Genomic DNA, 20,988 nt, shown 5'->3' with positions numbered 1-20,988 from the left:
CAATCGTGACTATGAATTGAACTAGACTACATATATTGCGATAAAGAGGCAGGAAAATAAACCAATAATGATAAATAAAATAATGAGTGACAAACATAATCAAAAGTACATACTAGGCGTATAAGCGTCGAAACTCAAGGACATGAATATAACACATGTATGTTCACTGAAAGCCACAACATTCCATGAAACTAATGGTTATTAGCTGGGATGGCTGAGATACTGCCTGAACAAAGGTGACAAGTCAATGCGGTGTTCACTTAATCCCCTCCATTCTGTGTTATGGTATATCCGATCCCCTTATCCGTTCCGCTCATTAAACGTAGTGGTTAGAAAAAGTATCTCATCCATGCAAGCTGTTGAGATTGTAGTTAGTAGATCGAGGTGATTTGGATTGAAATGTGAGAGTCATGAAGTGAAAATACCTAGACCTTTTCTCCTGTTACACTGTAAGACACGAGGTGACTCTGCACTGGAATTCCGTACCTTTAGTGGTGATATGAGTGTTAAAAAATCTTTCATTTTCACCGTGGAGCCCACAGCGAGAAGTTTTAAAAGGCATGAGCGTATAAACTCATGGTGGGATTCCGTCTTTCGGATTGAGTGGTCACTGGCTAGCACGCTCTACACGAACAAGTGATGTTCATTCCATCAGTGAAAAAGTTTAGGGAGAAGGTGAATCTCCAGTGTAAAACGTTTATGGACAGGTGAGAACATGCTGTTCTAGTTTTTGATATGGGATGTTATGATGATCAGAAGTATTCGAAATAACGTATTTACTAAGAATCTCTAAATATGGTGAGATTTAAGGCAGGTAAAACTAGATGATTACAAATGGACATGGTATACTTGGAATTCGTATTCAGCTTGCAGTCAATCGCATAGTAATCATTACCAAAAATACTTTGGATAAACTGAAACTGAAACGGATTAACACAGGTCATCCAGTTTACTATTCTTATTTCTGAAAACTGATTGTAGCAGCCGAATGAATAAACTCACTGCGTCAGATGTTACTGAGATAATGAAACTACTTTTACTAGCTCGATTTTAAGTCGTGAGCTGGGAGAAATCAATCAGGTAACCTCGCCTCATAAACAAAGCATTGGAAACATCGGGGGCGGTCAAGTTAATTTTGCGACGTCACCTTTGGTTTAGTATGATTTTAGCCTTTCTTCGTTCACAGTTGGATGTCCCATTGTATTGCTTATGGCTCATTGCTGTGGCTTTTCTATGTGATTTGAACACCGTCTGTGGTGCTAACTTAGATGATGATTTTGCAGAGTTTGAGGATCCTGACGATTGTAAGTGCTCGATGACTAGCAAACCAGTTCAATAACAATCGTCATTGAACTGGTTTGCAAGTAGTCTATGATAATTCGTTTTGTGACTGGAATTTTGGCTACCGTTTGTTTTTAGTCCGTTGACAATTCTTGACCATACAGATGACAAAAGTATTTTGTTACATGAAAAATGTTTGACGGTCATATTGCCATTAAAGTCAAAAGTAATCGATTTCGATCATACATACCTGCCTTCAATTTTCTTATTTTAAGCCACTGGAATGATGTAAGACGGCGACGCTTTAACAAATAACCGAGTTTTATGGTAGCTAACGTTCATTGTTATACCTTGTACAATATGGAAATTTCTACATCCACTTAATATCCACCAGTTCTTTGTTATGCCAAACGTTTTGTATGTCTTTGTGGGGTGACTCCTCTCACACATTTTCGGACGAAAAGCAGATACTCCAGTTTTAATCTAGAGAGATAATTTATAAGTAAACTTTACTGGCAACTGCCTGAGTAATGATTATATATTAACTGGATTATACAACCCATCACATTCCTCAAAATAACAGTTCCAAAAGTTTTATTTGTTGCAGGCAAGTAAAAAGCTCTGGTTTCTTGTAGAGAACTGACTCAAGAGGATCCCCACCAACTTAACGGACTCCACACATTGAAATTCCCTCATTCAACACTATCTTATTAGCCATGTTTTCAAGCTGTTAGTGATGAGTCACAAGCACTAGACAGTAAATCGAAATTGCAAGAAAAATGTTGGCTTTAATTGGTAAAGTATTTTGTTTATTGTTTTAGAATACCTCTGCTAGCCTACTTGTCATATTGCCAAAGGAATGACAACCTAAACGTGGCATCCATCTATAAATTTATTGGCAGTTACACTGCGCCATGTTCGCCGGTTTTGATTACCTGATTTGGGTTTGAGTAATTATCGTAATCAGTGTTTAGACATGACTCAGAATCGTTCTCAGTAGACCGGGTGCATCGGAAACTTTTAGAGAGCTGTTTCATCCGGATCTGAAGTGTTCATTTCAGTTTTTCTTGAAGATGTCTATGCTTAATCTGACGAGAAAAAATCGCCGATTAATTAAAAATAATGTCGGGCTGTGGAATTAATAAAGGGTATTGTACTCGAACTATTTCATGATTAAGTTGATTGTAATCATTCATAAGATAAATTTATTTGACTTTACCTAGGTTAGTGTAAATTATTTTCGTAGCTTGTATTATTGTGTAGTTACCTTAAATAGTACAGACAAGCAAATATTATATAAACTAAACAATTCTCAAGTTTGTAGTAAAAGAAATGGATTTCGATTTAGTGGTTACTGCGTCACCTAATTATTAATAGTGGCTCAACTTGTCTCTACGTAAATCTTCGTTGTTTTTGTACCGGGAAATTGAGGGTTTATGAACATTATCACTGGACTTCATAAACTACAAACGAAAAATATGAAAATACTCAACTGGATTGATAGCGTACATTGGTTTTCTAAGATTCATGCAAAATAATGAGGTTATTGTCGTTATTTTCTATTAATGTCCTAATTTCCTTAACATTGTAGCTTTTACTACTGATATCACAGAATCTGTTCCTGTCCAATCAGCCCGTCATCACAAAGCTGAGAGTGTCGATAAAAATATTTCAGAAAATGGTTTCTCTCTAAACACTGAGATCGATCGTGATGGCGAAGCAGTCTTTCACACAACTAAATCACCAACTGATGGAGCAACCGTAGAGGATAGCGAATTAGAGGAAGAGGTATGCCTAGTAAATGTAAAATGGGCAACATTTCACTGAAACCGAATGTAAAATAACATTTTTTTATGGTCCTTACCTTAAACTTGCACAACCATTTAATTTGCATTCATTTTGTCACGTTTGACATAGCTAGTCACTGAAATGAGTGTCATTCAATATTTCCATTATTTAGTTTACTGGTTCTAGCCGTTATCACAAATTTTAGGGTACTAGGAATAATGTAATAACTTCTCATTGGAAATGAGTAATAGATATGTGGAGTTGTGGCTTAGCGGTTGAAACACCATTTTACTGACTACTGATTATAAAGTTTTGAGTTGATTCCATGTGTTTTGGGAACAAATTTAAACATCTATCATATTTTTCCCTTATTAGAGATGTCAACGTAAGATATTACACAATTCTTTTTGCCCTCTTGGAAATTTATAAATTCAACCTCATTGTGTTCCCATTTGTGCAACAAAATGGGGCTGAGGTTAAAGTAGGTACTGACTCTGTGATAGTAGTTTAAGCACTCAATTCACAGGCATTAAATCATGTGTTCCAGTCTAGTTTTATGTCAGCATAGATGACGGTACTATACGCGACCTTATACAAGTGCGTCCCTAAATGCCCTGGTACGGTCGAAAGCGGGGAGAGTCAACTCTCCCTCTCTAAATACTCTCACACGGCCACGTGCGTACAACCACCTGCTTCGGTTTGGGCACCCAGGCAGTATCCTAGCCTTCACACAAGTTGAATTATCTATGTGGCGCATATCTCTTTGGTGCCTTTTTGTATTTAAGTTTATGTGTTTAAATAAATAATAATTATTATTATGCAAATGTAGCCTAAACCTGGTAAACAAACCTATGATATTATTGAGTTGCATTGTTTTTTCTTGAAGTTTATTCAGGATAGATTTCCCATTTTCAAACCACAATACTCATCCCAATATGACTGACAGTCAAGTATTTAACTTAAGCGACAAGGTTATATTCTGTACTTGCCCCCAAATGCCCTGGTACGGCCGAGAGTGGGGAGAGTCATCTCTGCCTTTCGCAGCGCTCTCATATAGCCACATGCATACAACCACTGCTAGGGAAGTCCTACTCACTGCCTTCTCGTAACGGGGTGTTGATTACGGAATCGAGAGGACGAAAAGCGAATGTCAGGCGCTCTAACTGGGTTGGTGGATATATCCACCCAGGGGAGTTGAAAAACCCTGATTTCAAACGAGTAGTGCACATGGGCTCCAGTATCTTGAAGGAACAAATGGTGTATGAACCAATTACTTGTCACGGCTACCATGGGACTGCATCTCCTTACGTTGCTCCACTGCCTTGTGGATCAGACCTTCAGGTCGAAGGCTCTGGTTGTGGCCCCCTATGAAAACCACCTGCTTCGGTCTGGGCACCCGGGTAGTATCACAGCCCTCACACATATCAAATGAGATATGTGTGGCGCATATTTATTTGATGCCTCCTTTTACCAATGTTTGTGTTCAAATAAATAAATTATGTACTTGGTTTGATATGTTTAGCTCTATTATTTACTTGTGATGCCAAAACTTAAGTTACCATTCATGTGACTTTTTATCTTGTTCTGCAAACAGCCTTAAAAACTGAAGTAACATATATGACTCCTAGAATTCACGTATCGTCTAGTCTATGGTTCTCACTAAATCCTGGGCTCTAACGCGAGAATAATAAAGCGTGCATATCTGAATGATTTTGCATTTCTCGATACTGTAAATACTGACTCCAATCTTAAATACTATCTAAAAGAAGATTCAAGTTTAACGTAGTATTTCTATGTAATATATATTCTTTAAATTTATCATTTGCTTACTTGTATTTTGTTCTCAATAAGAACTATCAATAATGGTTTTATTTGTATTTAAGTCAGAAGACATGAGACTTGACGATGATGAAGAGTTTGAGGGTTTGTCACCCAATCAACCAATTCTAAATACCGATAAAACAAAAAATGGTAAACGAAATCTGATAATTGCAAAGGTATTTTATATTCTTAATCATTTGTCTTAATAATTTTACTTTTAATTTGCTGATTTTCGCTTTCTATATTGTCAGTTTTGCTAACCTCAACCAATACACTTTTCTGTTAGGTTCACCTGTGTTCTCTGTTTCGGATATTCATAAAACACCGAATATGTTCACGTAGTTTGTCGTAAATGTTACATGATCACCTTGTCAGTGCACGTTTTGTTTCATCCACCTCAGTCTTAAGTATCCATTTTATTTTCACTGTTCTACATCTCAGTCTAAAGAGTAGGATTTTGTTGATTGGTACGCAATGGTATAGCATGGTTTTTAGTCGTGGTATATTTTTCACTCTCCAAGTTTTATTTAAAAGCGGATTTTCTGTTTCTCACAATTTCATTTTTATACTATCTTGTTAAATCGGGTCAAATGTTTGTAAATTATTGGCATGATCATGCTTGTCAAATAAAAACAATTGTCTAAAATCCTTCTGAATGTTACGTGTACAGATATTTACTGTCACTTACAAAACTGCCTGTTATAAATGCGTATGAACTTCGGTTGTCTTATAAATACTGTGAGACAGTATACTTTGAGTTTATGTCGCTTAAAAATTTATGATACCCTTGCTAACTGATCCACTTTAAATTATTTATTAACTAACTTCCTAATGCCTTCTTTTACCGTCGGGATGATCTTTGATTAACTGGAAAGCAAAACGTGAAACAAAAGAATATCTGAAAAGCTTAACTTGTATTTACCTCCAAGGATATTTTGAGTAGTGAAAAAGGAGTTGTGATAAGTGTATTGAGACAACTGGAGAAGGTTTTGAGAGATATTAAACTGTTGTACGTTAGATTTTGTCAAATGAATTTTTGTAACCCCACTTCACGTATTTATTATGTTAACATATGTATCATACATACATACATACATACATACATACATACATACATACATACATACATACATACATACATACATACATACATACATACATACATACATACATACATACATACATACATACATACATACATACATACATACATACATACATACATACATACATACATACATACATACATACATACATACATACATACATACATACATACATACATACATACATACATACATACATACATACATACATACATACATACATACATACATACATACATACATACATACATACATACATACATACATACATACATACATACATACATACATACATACATACATACATACATACATACATACATACATACATACATACATACATACATACATACATACATACATACATACATACATACATACATACATACATACATACATACATACATACATACATACATACATACATACATACATACATACATACATACATACATACATACATACATACATACATACATACATACATACATACATACATACATTTGTTTTAATTCAGTATTAAAAGTACTTTTCATACATCTTCATACTTCATATATTTCTAGGTCCCACATCATCTTACTCGTTCATGGGACAATTTTCATTTGGAAATGCTTTTTGTACTAGCCTTAATGATATATACGTTGAATTTTGTAATCGGACGTTCCAAAAATGCACAGTTGGCAAACACTTGGTTTTCTGCCCATCAGCCATTATTAGAAACTAATTTTGCCGTAGTTGGTAAGTTTTTAATTCAATGAAATAACCAGAGTTTGTTAGTCATTAAATGTTGGTGGTTATGCACTAATTTTCCTTACAAAAATCATCTATATTAAGCAGTTTACCTCTGAAATATGGGCGAACAGGTGTGACGTGTTAAATTCTTTGTATTATACACACTAGGCTAAATTTATTTTGCTATCGGTGGCTAAATTTACATCAGTGAAATACATAAATAAATAAAATTCTTGAGATAAAACTATTGTTTGTAGGTCTTTTTTCAAGAATTTAACTGCATAGTTTGTAATTCATCATTTTTGCATGAATTAATATTGTTAAGGCTAGTGATTTGTAGGTTATTTGATAGTAGTACAGTATGAATCCTTATTTTATGTATTATTTGTTGTTGATTTTAATTACGGATTAACATAATGTAGGATACCATTAAAAAACCAAAGAGCAATGGGTAATTACTTTCTTCTTACATGAGATTCTTCCTTCAGCATTTTGCACTCATGACCTTTTTTGGAACAAAAGTTGGGACCTTGGGATAATTAAAGCATAATTTATTAATTTATTGCTGCTCCTATGGATTATACGTTCATTTTTTTAAATTTAAATTTTCTCAATCAGATATTTATATGCTTGAACTTCACTATCTAGGTGACGATGGTCTAGCTGAACCTGGAACTGGGACGTTAATGAAGGAGTCAGAACATCTATATTCTCTTTGGTGCACCGGAAGTGTACATTGTGATGCGATGCTAATTGAATTGCGTTTAGTCAAGCGTCAATGTTTATTCTTCGCAATTGCCAACTGGATAAGACCGGTTCATGATAGCATTGTAAGTTTTTGTTATTTTGTTTTTCTAACGGTTGATTAACTGTTAGGTTTATTGGTTTTTAAGCAGTAGGTCTCAGATCTAAAGTCCTCTCCACTGAGTGGTGAGTTATGCTAAGTTAAAAATGGTCTGCTAAACTTCATTTATAATGTTAAAACACTGAAATCTGCACTACATTTGGTGCATGCTACCTAGAATTAAATCAGATTGATATTTCGACAATAAATCCTCTGCTTGATCTATCATATCTAGAGGTCATATCCTAGAGGTCAAAATGTCACTAATTTTCAACTTGTTGGTAAGAAAGTAGACTTTCTACCTTTCTATACCTTCGTAAAAGTATTAAAAAGCAGTTCAGAACTGTACACTTTTGTGGTAATTATTAAAGCTGACGACTGTATATGTTCTTACACCATTGTTTGTGGTTTATCACCGTTATAACCCTTGATACTAGTCTATGTTTGTCATTCTCAACAGATGTTCATAGTCAGAACAAAAATCTTAAACTTTGTATAAAATGTTTCAGCCGAATCCATCAAATTCAAATGCGAATAATCATGACAGTTACGTGCAATGAAATTCATGTAAGACCGTTGGAAGGAGTGGATTCGAAGCATTTAACACTAACTTTATTTAATTATAAACTGAGTTTACAGATTATCATAATTACATCCAGGGATTTCGTACATATTATATTTATTGACCAAGCAAATCCTATTGTCCACACTACTAAATTATCAAACGAACAGTCGATTGTTTCTTTGTTTTTCCGATGCTTAACTCCATAACATCAGGTTAACAAAAAATCGTATTACAACAAATGTTTAATATAAACACAACTGGTGATTGAGACCACACCTTGAAACTTGTATTCTAATGGATATTAATGTGCAATCTATTATTGCTAAAATTATGATTCATTGTTGTCTTTGAAGTAGGTATGTACTGACTCTTGGATGTTATTTGACTTAAGTTCCTTATTGTAAGTAGACATGTACAGTTATCTAACTGTACACCGTTGAATTGTTTGTAATTAGAAGAGTCATTCTGTATCTCAAGTTGTGATTAGTAACAGAGATATTGCCCAGCAGTGTAGTTATCCAGTTCACAGCAATTATATCAAAGGCTAAAATTTTAATAAGGGGTTGTGGAGATTGTTGGATTTCATTAAAATTATGTACTCATCTAAGCTGGACCTCCATTGAAAACCTTGAAGCGCTGGACGTCCGTTTCTCTCTAGTATCAGACTCGGCAGTGTACATCCATGACCCCGTACGCGAGAGTTAAACCCGAGACATTCGGTCTTGGGCGAACGCTTAACGTCTAAATCACTTGACATAAATTGATACGAGCTTAACTTCATACAGTGTACAAAGGATTCAGTCGAATACATACATTCGTTATATGTTTACCGAGATACACTTTCATTATTTTTGTTATCACAGGTAGTGAAAGTAATTATGGACGATTCTGAAATGGATGGTTGGGTCATGGCGGTTGGTCGTAAGCGTCGTCTTCAAGCATTAGCAAAAGATCATCAAGATTTAGCTGTATATTGTCCAGACAAACGTGGACAACGGCATTCATACCTGCCAGAATCTTTCATGTTTTTAAATGAGATTCCAGAAGTTATCCCGGCAATTTTCAATCCTCTTGTAAGTCGATCTTATTTTATCTCAGTTAATAATTGTCACTTCGTGTTAAGTTCACAAATAGTAATCATGTAGATATTCCTATCTGATTAACATCTTTGAAGCTTGTTTTTTGTATTTATAAATCAACCCTCTTGTATGTATAGCTACTGAGGGATTTTTTCACGCCTACTGTAATTATTGTCGATTTCGGGTACATTCTTTATCAACATCAATGTGTTTGCCCTCATATTGATCATTAGAATGAGTCGTAATGAGAATTCCGCTTTTACTGATAATGATGTATTTTCAGTGACACTTATTCATATCACAGCATCGTACATCAGACTGTTTATAAGGAGACTAATTTGGCTGTGGTGTCACAGAGTTTGCGTAGATTATTTTGTTTTACTATCCTTTTTACACTCAACCAACACACATACACACTAAGTACTCAGCTAACCGAACTTGTTCACTATCAATGGTGAATGCAGTCATATTATTATTCGGAACTAGTAGAAATACTATAAAGTTTGATGATACAAAGTGCATGAGTAATAATGATACTTTTGTATAAAACCTTTTTTTGTCGATCACAGTAGATTCAGTACTCATGAATTATTTATTGTGATGAAAAACTGTTTTCATTGTTCGTTATAGGTTTGTAAATTTCTGAATGATTTTGAAGAATCAATCGAATATTTATTTTTCTCCGATCAGTATAGTGGACCGAAACCTCCCCAAGAGTAAGTTCTGGATATCCCATTTCGCATTTCTGTTATTTATTTATCCTTTTGACTTCTACTCTGTTGACCATTTAAAGTATGATAGAGGTTTCAGCTCAAGTGGATGCTTTTGATGTTGATGAGTTCTCTGGGCTAAATGATTTCGATTGTGGAGTTTTCATTGTTGTTTTGAATAACATCAATGTTTATTTCATATAGAAGTGAGCTTCTTGGTTATTTCACAAATGTTGAGTAAGTTTTTGCTGGTCATTTTGTTTGTGATCAGTTGTTTTCGTAGGTTTCATTTTCTTCATTTGTTGGTCCTTCTATTCCATTGGACATGCTCCAGATTGATTTTTTTCTAGTGGAGTCAGGTCTAATTTAATGTGCCTATCAATCACTGATTAATCTGAATGTCGTACTTCCAAGAATTCTCTGACTTTCTTAGAATCCCTTCGATTCAGAATTCCAATGTTTTCCCAGTCGAATTTATGTCCGTATTCGCGCATAATCGTCTATATATTTCCTGGCATATTAATCCATATTGTTAACATTTTTTATAATGTTATTATTTGTTACCGTCCAATTAGTACCAAACGTTTTTAGAATTCCTTAGCATCCTATTTATAATTTCATAAAGTTGCCTAGTATCTCATAGCGTATTATTTCTTGTTTACACATGTTCTTTGTTGTATTGTCTGGTTAGAGACCATACACTCATTCTTACTCACGCGTAAAATTGTTGTTTCGTTCTTTTATTTTTGTATGTAAGAAAGAAACAAGTAGATTTTTGTTTTTATTCTCATGTTAATGAATGTTTATTGTTATTGTTTTCGTTGATGCAAATTGAGTATGTTCACATGTTTTTCTCGTAGTTCGCGATTGACTGTGAAGCAACGTTTTGACAGTTATTTTATATTTGTTAACATGTAATGGTATTTAAAGCAAACAGTACTAGGTCCGAGTTCCGGAACAAACATCAACTCTGGAATCAAGGTACACCTAACTGACGAGTCCGCAATAGTACGAAACGGGCTTCCTGGGTTCCACCGCTAGCCACCATCTATCTATCTATCTATCTATATATCTATATCTATATATATATATATATATATATATATATATATATATATATATATATATATATGAGAGAGAGGTTGTAGGTCGATGAGTAACTACATGTCTGTTAGAAACTAATTAGCTGTTACATGGAGCTCAACAATATCATTCTAAATGAGCAAATAGTCATTGAAGGAGGAAATTTACGAAATATGAGAAATTTATAATCAAACTGAGTGAAAAGTGTAACTGTGTGAACCATTTTTACGTTAAAATTAAGATGTGTCATAGGTAATCAAGAAGTCTGGATACAAATAATCTTTGTAATAATAATACGCGTACTGAGTTGGTTAGTTTTAGAAACTTATTTGTCATTTGGGGGAGGCCAAGAGGAAAACAAATTGACCAGCTTTATATTAACATTAAAATCTTTATTTCAACTTAATGATGCTCATAGTTACACTCTTCACTTTATTGGATTGTAAATTCCGCATGTTTCATAGATCTTTTCCTTCAACACATGATTGTTTATTTAAAACTGGATAATGAAATTCTAACACACATCTAATTATTTACCGACCTATAATTTATCACATACACATAAGTATGATTATATAACCTTGGAACTGAACTCTTTGAAAGGGGTTTCTTCATCAAATATATCGTTTTACGTGATATGTCCTGATTTTATTTAAATTCATAAAGGGACCTAATTGCATGAAATTTTCGAAAAGTCGCCCCCCCCCTGTTGATATGTATCAGTTTAATCAGTGGCTGTAACATCCCATACATTCGTATTAGTTGTGCGCTCATCTTTTATCAGTCGATTTTCGTTTATCCAGACGTTATAGTTCATTAAAAGTTCACAGTGTTCGACATTTGAAAGTGTCAATGCTTATTTTCTTGTTGATAGAACATCAAATTTCTATTTTCTGCTGATCAAAGTGTACATTTAATAAGACGTAAATGTTATAATATCGAGGACTAATCGATTCCCATCATGATATACTTTCTTGAATGTTTCTGACTAATAATTTATTTCTTTATTCAAGTAACCCACACTTATAAACTTTAGAAATGTTTATTATTATTATTATTATTGTTACGTTCACCGTTCTTCTGGTTATGCATGAATCTCTTCTCCTCACGCATACTCGTCCCCTTCGTCTCTTTTCTCGCTAATATACTTGTAATTTTTCACCAACACTGTCATCATAGATCACGAAAATACTGGTCAATAGAGCCAATTCTAGTTTCAATTTTGTTTTTGTTTTTTTGTTGTTTTAATTAAAAAGATACTCAAACAACTAAGTTTGATTTTAATACTTTATCATCATGGATTATTATTAAATAGTAGTAGTAATTGGCTCTGAATATTGTGTGCTTAATAAAACTTTCTGAGTTCTAATTCACTTGGTATTGTTTTACTTGAATCTTCCCATTGATGTTTTAGGGCTGAAATTGATCAGTCTCTTATTGGCATATGTGCATACTGTGCGTATGCCTCGATATTGTCTTAATTTACAATCAATGGGAAGATTCAAGTAAAACAATACCAAGTGAATTAAACTTCACCCCATCACACAAGCAAGTGGCTATCAGGACTCAGTAGCTAAGTGGATAACGCGGTGGCGTTTGAAGCGAACGGTACTGAGTTCGAGTCCCTGAGTGAACATCAACACTGAGATGCAGGTATGTCCGGCTGACTAGTCCCAAACAGGACGAAACGCGCGTCCTGGATTTCACTGCCAGCCACTATCCATCTTTGCTTTCTGAGTTCTGTATTAAAATTCTAAAAATATTTATTACTATTTCAAAACCTATTTGCATAAACACGGAATTATGGTATATTTAGTGTGTTCACTTTATACAGGTAAATTTTAAACGAAGGTTTTTCTACATACTACCAATTTGTACTTTTCACTTATTATGTAATCTTTTCCATTGTTATCATTGACTCATAAACTACCTTGATTAGTTTAATAATTTCGTACATGCATATAAATATTGCTGTATATTAGAGTAAAATCTGATGAGGATCTAATCGAAAACAATATTGTTCGCTTACATATGTTCTAAATTTACAATATGGGAATCTTTCGAAATGATTCTTGTTGTTGTTTTGATGATAACCCTGGATAGTATTTGAAAATATTTGCACCTCCATTCATGTGGGTTCTTTTTTAATATTTACTTATTTATGTAAGCACATAAACATTCGTATAAGAGGGAACCAAATAAAAATGCGCCACACTTCATTCGATGTATGAGGTCTGGGATACAACATGGGTGCCCAAATTGAAACATGTGTTTTTCTTAGGGGGCCACTACCAGAGTCGTTGACTTACAGGTCTAAACCATAAGTCAGTGGAACAACGTTAGAAGGTTCAGTCCCATGGTAGTCGGTAAACAACAATAGGTTCATACACTATTTGTTCCTTCTAGATCCTGAAGCCTATGTGCACCATTGATTTGGAATCAGGGTTTTCTAACCCCCCCTAGGTGAACCCTCTGTGTCCATCAACCCGGTTAAAGCGCCCGATATTCGCTTTTCGTCCTCTCGATTCCGTAATCAACACCCTGCTACGAGAAGGCAATGAGCAGTACCTCCGTGGCAGTGGCTGTGTACGCGCGGGTATGTAAAAGCATTTCGAGAGGGAGAACGGATTCTCGCCACCTTCGTCCGTATCAGGGCATTCAGAGACAAAGAAAGTATGATATGCATAATTTGTTTAGATATCTCTCATCACGAATAGGTATTAGTTGTGGAATAATCAGAAAGTAGGGGACATTAAAGTTTTTCGTCCTTAGGTAGCATTTTCTGCTGTTCACCAAGATCGAATAGAGAGATAGGTACCTCAGATGGTTTGTAATGATGATCGCAATAAACCCCTAAGTCATTGAAATTTAAAATGTTAATCGTCGACCGCTGATCCATTAGCCTATTAGTTTTAATGTGCATACTGTGTAACCCAAAATTCCTGAGTTCAATCCATGTGTGGCATCTTGGAGTGTTCATTTCAGAGAAAGCAAAACCTTTCGCCTGTTTCCTATTGTCATTCGGTTGATCATGACATGAACAGCTTTCAACCTAAATGAATGTCCACAAATAACTATTAAAGTTTTTTATAGTCTGAATGAATCCAAAACACATTAATGTGAGTTATAATGTTTGTCTTACCTTACAGAGATACAAATACTCCGACAAAACCTCCAGTTACACAGAAAGCGCTTATTTTTGCTTTCAGATGTAAGTTTCCTATATACCTTTCATCAAACTTTACCTTGTGTTTTTATGTCAGTAAGTTCTGATAATTATTAAACCTCCTAATTTGTTTGAAAGCTTCACGCATTATCTGAATTTAATCCCCGGTGAGGTTGTGAATTTGCTTTGCTGAGGAGTCCCATACTAGGATGAAACAACCATCTAATATTCCATGATTTTTAGTGGTTGTCTGACTAAGGTCCCTCAAACAAACTGTTGTTATATGACTTATTATTTAGGACATTACTTCATCCACCAAGTTGTTATAATGCATATACACTAAGGTTTTACTGCTGAGTTACAACTCCATCATTTCAAGAATGTAATAACATTTTAAAATGTATACGAATCTGGATTTATGTGCATCCAGCTGTAAAGTTCTCACTTCTAATCAAAATCCATATATCATTTTGAAGCTTGCTATAAAAATTTTCTATTGAGGCAACTCGCTCATGATGCCATATTACCTACAATAACTGATAAGAATTCACTCCTGAATATCAACAACGGGATAATATTAATCTTTAATACTCTTACGAAACGTGACAATATTGATTGTAAGGTTTATTGATTTCAAGTTCCCAGTTTATGCTAGCTTAACTACTTTGTTTTGGGAATGTTAAATCCCCAGTAGTTTCATGCGACGTTTATTTAGTTTTCACGAATTTTTTAACTAATGATCATGCAATATAATCAGTACAAAATTGAATGAAGTTAAACGTGAATCAGTATTTTTTTTGTTTCTTCTCACAAGAATTATCTTTTGGAAGTAGCCGGAGCTAGGAGTTAAGGAAGTTGTTATATCCCTGTTTCGAAGTGTTATCGCAAACATCACTGTCTAAAAACTATGGAGTCTAGCCATACTAGTACTAGTAATGTTAGGTCACAGGGTTATTTTAGATTAGATAAATCCAAATATAATTATCCTTTAATGAAATTTGAATGTTAGTTTTATTATGGTTGGATAGAATTGTATGCACTATGTTATAAAAAAAAGGTGTTTTATAGTTAACATAACTGTCATTCTATGTATTATTTGATGTAAGAGTAAACAAGATTTCCACTGTTAAAATAAATGGGCAGAATGCCGATCAGTAGAAGATATGGATTAGTACGAAGTATTTGCTGAGTAATGGCTACTCACAAGATTAAATTGTTGACGTAAATCCCCCCAACCGAACGACTATCCGAAAAGAAAACAGATGCTTAATAGAATAGGCTTTTTTTTTAAATAAAATAATATGCTTATGTGTTAAATATTAACAGAGAAATAAACACGATTTAATGTCGTAACCTATCGGTCAATATCAGTTTAATAGGTCTCATTCTCCAGCAGATTAAGTTGTAATTCTAGTCTATCACATCACTTTTCTTAATTGTGTACATATGAACTAAGATATGACTAAGGGTGTTATGTAATCAGTTAATTCCAATCACTATTAGTTATTATCACCGTTTTAATGATCGTTTTCACAATAACATTATAGATGTATTCTCTCTGAATACATTTGTTGTATGCGATAAATTATTCAGTCTATTTTGATAATTTTCCTTTTTAAAATAAATGCAGATGTTCCAACAACAACGAAGTCAAAATCTTTCTCAACATCATTTACATCATCAAATAATAATGGTAATGGTAATCTTAATATTCATAATCAACACCACCAGCAACCAATCGAATCGGCTACTGCCTTATTCCATTTTATTTTTTATGTGATTGAAAAAGTTCGGCGATTTCGTCTTAGTAAAGAGGTATAATTGTTACTTTTTTGTTATTACGAATAATTTGGTTACATCGGTTTCCAGTAACTTTATGTATAACTGTTATAGATAATGTTATTCTTCAAATTAAATTGCATAAATATGAATATTTTTGGGAAAGACTAGTAGGTCTAGTTAATTGAAGTCGTACATTGTCAAATTTGACGTTCATTGATTCGTTTCATCAACTCTGAAATATACAGTCTTGTACAGTCCGTTAGTCATTATCAACTTAGAGTTTGGCACAAATATTCGTTAGCTTAAGTTGTCATTATGCAATTAAGAGATAAAGGTAACAATATGAATCACAATGCATTCGAAACAATCATCATATCAATAGCAATAAATAAAAATAAACGTCGAGAACATGGTTCAAAGGGAAGGAATGAAAGGCATGTGTATATGTAAAGGAGTGTTAAAGTTCAATATCTAGAAGAAGATAATAAGTAAATGCATCTGCTCTATTTCAGCTGATTTAAAACAATATCAATTTACGTTTTCAACCACTAGTCACAGTTGTTTCATACATTCCAGCCAGGTAGTTTAAATCTGACAACACAACTCCGTGACTTCATGAATGAATCTCATGTCACGATCTTACCATTCCTAGTATTCTTCTGATCTACTCCATCCAACAATGCACTTCGAAAGGATCAGTGATTTGGAAGTGAATATGAAAGTCCTTCAATCAGATTGTATATGTAATTTAATTCGCTTAGATAGTTTCGTTTCTTCCACGTGCTCTTTTCGGTCTATGATATGGTGCTCAGAAATAAAGCGATCTTTGAACGATCAAGAAGTGATTTGAGCAGAGTAACATTAATTTGGTGATATTTCGTTAGGTCTTCGTCAACTGATTACACCCTGTAATATTTCAAAATCATTATTATAAAAAAATGGTTGGAATTACAGAACTGAGTTTAGTTGGAAGTTATTTTGAACACATCAATGTTGTATAGCAACGAGATCAAATAAAATATTGCAAATATTTCATGTAGAAGAACATTCTATAACATCGACAGCAACAAAAATATTAGAGAGCTAGAAATAAATGGTGATCACGTAATGGACGAACACTATTAATAAGTAAGGATAAAATAAGTACAGCTCAGTTAGTTAAAATAAAATTACTGGTCTGAAAGAGAGTCAAAATAAAAACCTTCATGATGTAACGATGTTATGTTTATGGACACAGAGAGAGATTAACAACGGTTTCGTTTCAAATACACACCTGGTAGCGATAGCTTCGGCAAACGTTAGAAAACTGAAGCCTTTGTTGTATATTAGTTACTTTGAAAGATTTCAGAGTATCGACCTGCTTCATCCGTTAAATACTTGAGTATAGGCCATACTATCAGTGAGAATTCTAATGGTGTACTTCTTGGTTGCTCAAACTGAATTAAGTGGGGCTGGTCTTGAACCTGTGATGTGCAGTGGCCAAGTCAATCACCCTAACCACTAAGCCACCACTTCAATCTCTTCGTAGGTAGTTGATTGTATGTAGGTGTTTGCTCACCATAGATGTATGTTTACAACTTGATGTGTCAAACTTGACGGGTCGTAGTACAATGATTGAAAAGGGGTTCTTTCCACTTGATCGGCTTAATTTAATTTGGAGTTATCTAAGTTTTGTGAGTCAGAATTCCTAGGAATGGCTCTGAATCTAACATTGCAAAATTCCTAAAGTGGAGAAGTTTGTTGTCCAAACGACTGGTCAATATTTTCAAGAATGCCTCTTTGACGTATTGCACATCATATAAATAATAAATTTACGTTTAATCTAGGGCAAGGCTAAATCTGAACGAAATAGGCAACGTGCACATGATTCACATCTTAAGTTAATGCACAGTCAACGACAGGAAGCAGCTCAAAATCGTCGTGGTGAACGCCTACGAGCTGCTAAGGAGCGCATAATGGCTGAGGATGATCCTGAGAAAGCTCGAAAGCTTGAGGTAAGTTTATAATAGCTTGTCTGTGTTTGTATTATGAATAGATTTCAATATCACTTATATTTAACATGTATTCTGCATAACTATTTCGTAGTATTTAGCGTTCTGATGTTTAACGGTAAACATAATAAATTTGAGTGATATTTGAATTGTAATCTAAGTACCTAATTATTTATTGCAAGTTCCCGTTTGTTTGATGATTAAGGTTGTTCAACATTCGATAAACTATTATAATCATACTCCCTTTCTTATGGATATCTTGATGTTGTTTTGTAAAAATGTACCATACTTATTTTTGTTCAAGTACCGTTTGATAATATTTAAAGACATTTTAATCGTGGTATTTCATTCCAAAGCAATCTACTTGCAATCTGTAAAAAATTAGCATGATTCACAGTTATACAATCAATTCAATTAATAGGCAGATTGAAGTCACAAAAGGTTTACCAGTTCTAAGGTATATTGGTCTTTTATCCCTTTCAAAATACTCCTCATGCTTATCTAATTTCTATGTCCACTGGACAAAATATCCCTGGAAGTTTGCAAAAGTCAAACTCTTCATCCCTCTCATCATTTCACATCACGTCTTCACCTTCATATTACTGCTTCCCTTTTTTGGAGAACAGAAAGATAATGGTTGGTCAATTACAATTCGCGTATTTATTGTATAGATCATTTAGTTATCAGTACAAAGTTGTGCACGTGTATGTTCAATGTGTTCAGTTAATCTCATTTTATAAAAAGTAATTTAAGTTTCCCCTATTCTGTAACATTACGGTAAGTAAACTCCATATTATTGTGTCTACTACTGTCCTAAAAATCTTTTCGCATCAAAAATTTTCCGTATTGTTTATGTTCGTGTTTTATCTATTTCAAGGAGAAAGAACAACGTAAAGAAAAATCAAAGAAAATGCCAAAAATGAAAATGCTCAAAATGAAATAATAGCAATAGTAGTATTAGTTGCCGACGTTTACGAAAGATAATATCATCATGCTAGATAAGTGAATAATGTTTAGAAAGAAAAAAGCAGCTCGAAATTTGGATGGTACTATTAATCGATATCAATACAAACACCACACCCAAATCAACCTAATATGTAACCCAACTCAAAAATTTTGTCCGGCTAGTCGTTGTTGTTTTTTTTATTATATTTTAGTGTTTCTTCCATTTATCAACAAAACCCACCACCACCATTGTCTTTTTATCCTTCTGTTCTAAAAAATTCATCTCATTCGTTTTTTTTGTTAGATAATAGTCACCTCATCACGCACATATACACACATACCAAATATATATGTTTCCTCTACACAGAAATTTAAAAAAAAGATTATAATAATTACAGTATTCTTTTGTAATAGTTTGCATGATTTCCTCTTCTGTACCATAAATTGGTACGTTCGTGTGTTTGATATTGACTATGAAGTATAAAGTTCATTGGTGCGTACAAATAATAACTATCCTCCTATATTCTTTATATTATTTTTTTTCACTCTATCCTATCCTTGTGCTTTAAGCGCAAGATATATATATATATATATATATATATATATATATATATATATATATACTATTTACTGTGATTATCTTTACTACATCTTTTGTCCATTTTTCTTTATTAATTCTCAGTATTTAATCAACTTCTGTGTACATATATACATATTATTTAGATACATGGTGTATTTTGTGCTGTACAAAGAGGTGTAATTTAGTAGTCAATTGTCTTATTCTCTTCATTCCTACACAATCTATTCAATTTGTGTGCATCTACTTATCGATATCGTGTCGTACTGGGTTCTCTACATTTTTCATATACATATGTATATGTGTTATTTTTTCGAATTGATAGTAGTATTCATAGTAGTGGTAATACTTTTTAGTATGATAATAAATAAATTCACATATTTTGTACCTACCGAGTTCATTACCAATTTTCTTCTCATATTATATTCTTGTTTGATTAGTTGGTTTCTAATTTGTTTTATCGTTTTCAAAAAGTATATTTTCTTTACCCAACCAATTCTAACATCAGTTAGATGTGATCAGTGTATTTATCATTTTAACAATAACATAGACTGGTCATTGTTGGGGACACACTGTGTGATAAGGTTTACTTACTTACTTACGCCTGTTACTCCTCGTGAAGAAGCATAGCATAGGCCGCTCACCAGAATTCTCCATCCAAACCTGTCCTGGGCAATCCTTTCCATATCTGCTTCTATTTCCCGACGTAATGTGTTCCTCGGTCTTCCTCTTTCCCGTTTCCCTTCAGGATTCCAAGTTAGGGCTTGCCTCATGATGCAGTTTGACGATTTGCGTAATGTATGTCCTATCCATTTACATCGTCTTTTCCGAATTTCCTCTTCAGCTGGAAGCTGATTTGTTCTCTCCCACAAAAGGCTGTTGCTGACGGTATCCGGCCAATGGATGTTGAGTATCTTGCGTAGACAACTATTTATAAATACTTGTACCCTCTTGATGATGGTTGCAGTAGTTCTCCAAGTTTGAGCTCCGTACAGTAGAACTGCCTTGACGTTGGTATTGAAGATTCTCACTTTGATATTGGTTGAAAGTTGTTTTGAGTTCCACATGTCCTTCAATTGTAGGAATGCTGTCCTTGCTTTGCCAATCCTCGCCTTTACGTCTGCATCTGAACCTCCTTGTTCATCGATGATGCTTCCCATGTATGTGAAGGATTCTACGTCTTCCAGAGTTTCACGATCAAGAGTGATTGGATTGCTGTTCTCCGCTTTGAATTTGAGGACCTTGGTTTTCCCCTTGTGTATGTTGAGGTCTACTGATGCAGAGACTGCTGGTGATAACGTTTAGTTAATAAAAACGAAAATTTTGTACAAAAGAAGTTATAAATTAATGTTTTGACAATTCGATATTCACAACAGTTTCATTGGATCATTAATTTAGTCTAGTGATTATTTACCAATTGGCCACATCGTATCATTACGTATCACCTACTGATCAGGATTTCATTCATTCTTTTATTAGCCAGAACTATTTTAAATATCAAATAGGATTCACTAGAAA

The 20,988-nt window shown here is 33.9% G+C and overlaps 1 protein-coding gene across 1 annotated transcript; it reads left to right on the top strand.

Annotated features, from left to right (window-relative positions):
- The first annotated feature begins 1,146 nt into the window (after positions 1–1,146).
- Positions 1,147–19,855, top strand: CCDC47 (Coiled-coil domain-containing protein 47). Its single transcript, XM_012937318.3, has 11 exons — positions 1,147–1,304; positions 2,873–3,069; positions 4,953–5,066; positions 6,560–6,734; positions 7,377–7,558; positions 9,001–9,210; positions 9,847–9,932; positions 14,159–14,220; positions 15,806–15,990; positions 17,784–17,951; positions 18,826–19,855. The coding sequence occupies exons 1-11, from the start codon at positions 1,160–1,162 to the stop codon at positions 18,889–18,891; spliced, it is 1,590 nt and encodes a 529-aa protein (XP_012792772.2). The 5' UTR covers positions 1,147–1,159; the 3' UTR covers positions 18,892–19,855.
- The last annotated feature ends 1,133 nt before the right edge of the window (positions 19,856–20,988 follow it).

Source organism: Schistosoma haematobium, chromosome 7 (genome assembly GCF_000699445.3).
Source record: "Schistosoma haematobium chromosome 7, whole genome shotgun sequence".
Classification (NCBI taxonomy): domain Eukaryota; kingdom Metazoa; phylum Platyhelminthes; class Trematoda; order Strigeidida; family Schistosomatidae; genus Schistosoma; species Schistosoma haematobium.
The sequence above is the reverse complement of the archived record's forward strand: the minus strand, read 5'-3'. Positions and strand labels throughout refer to the sequence as shown.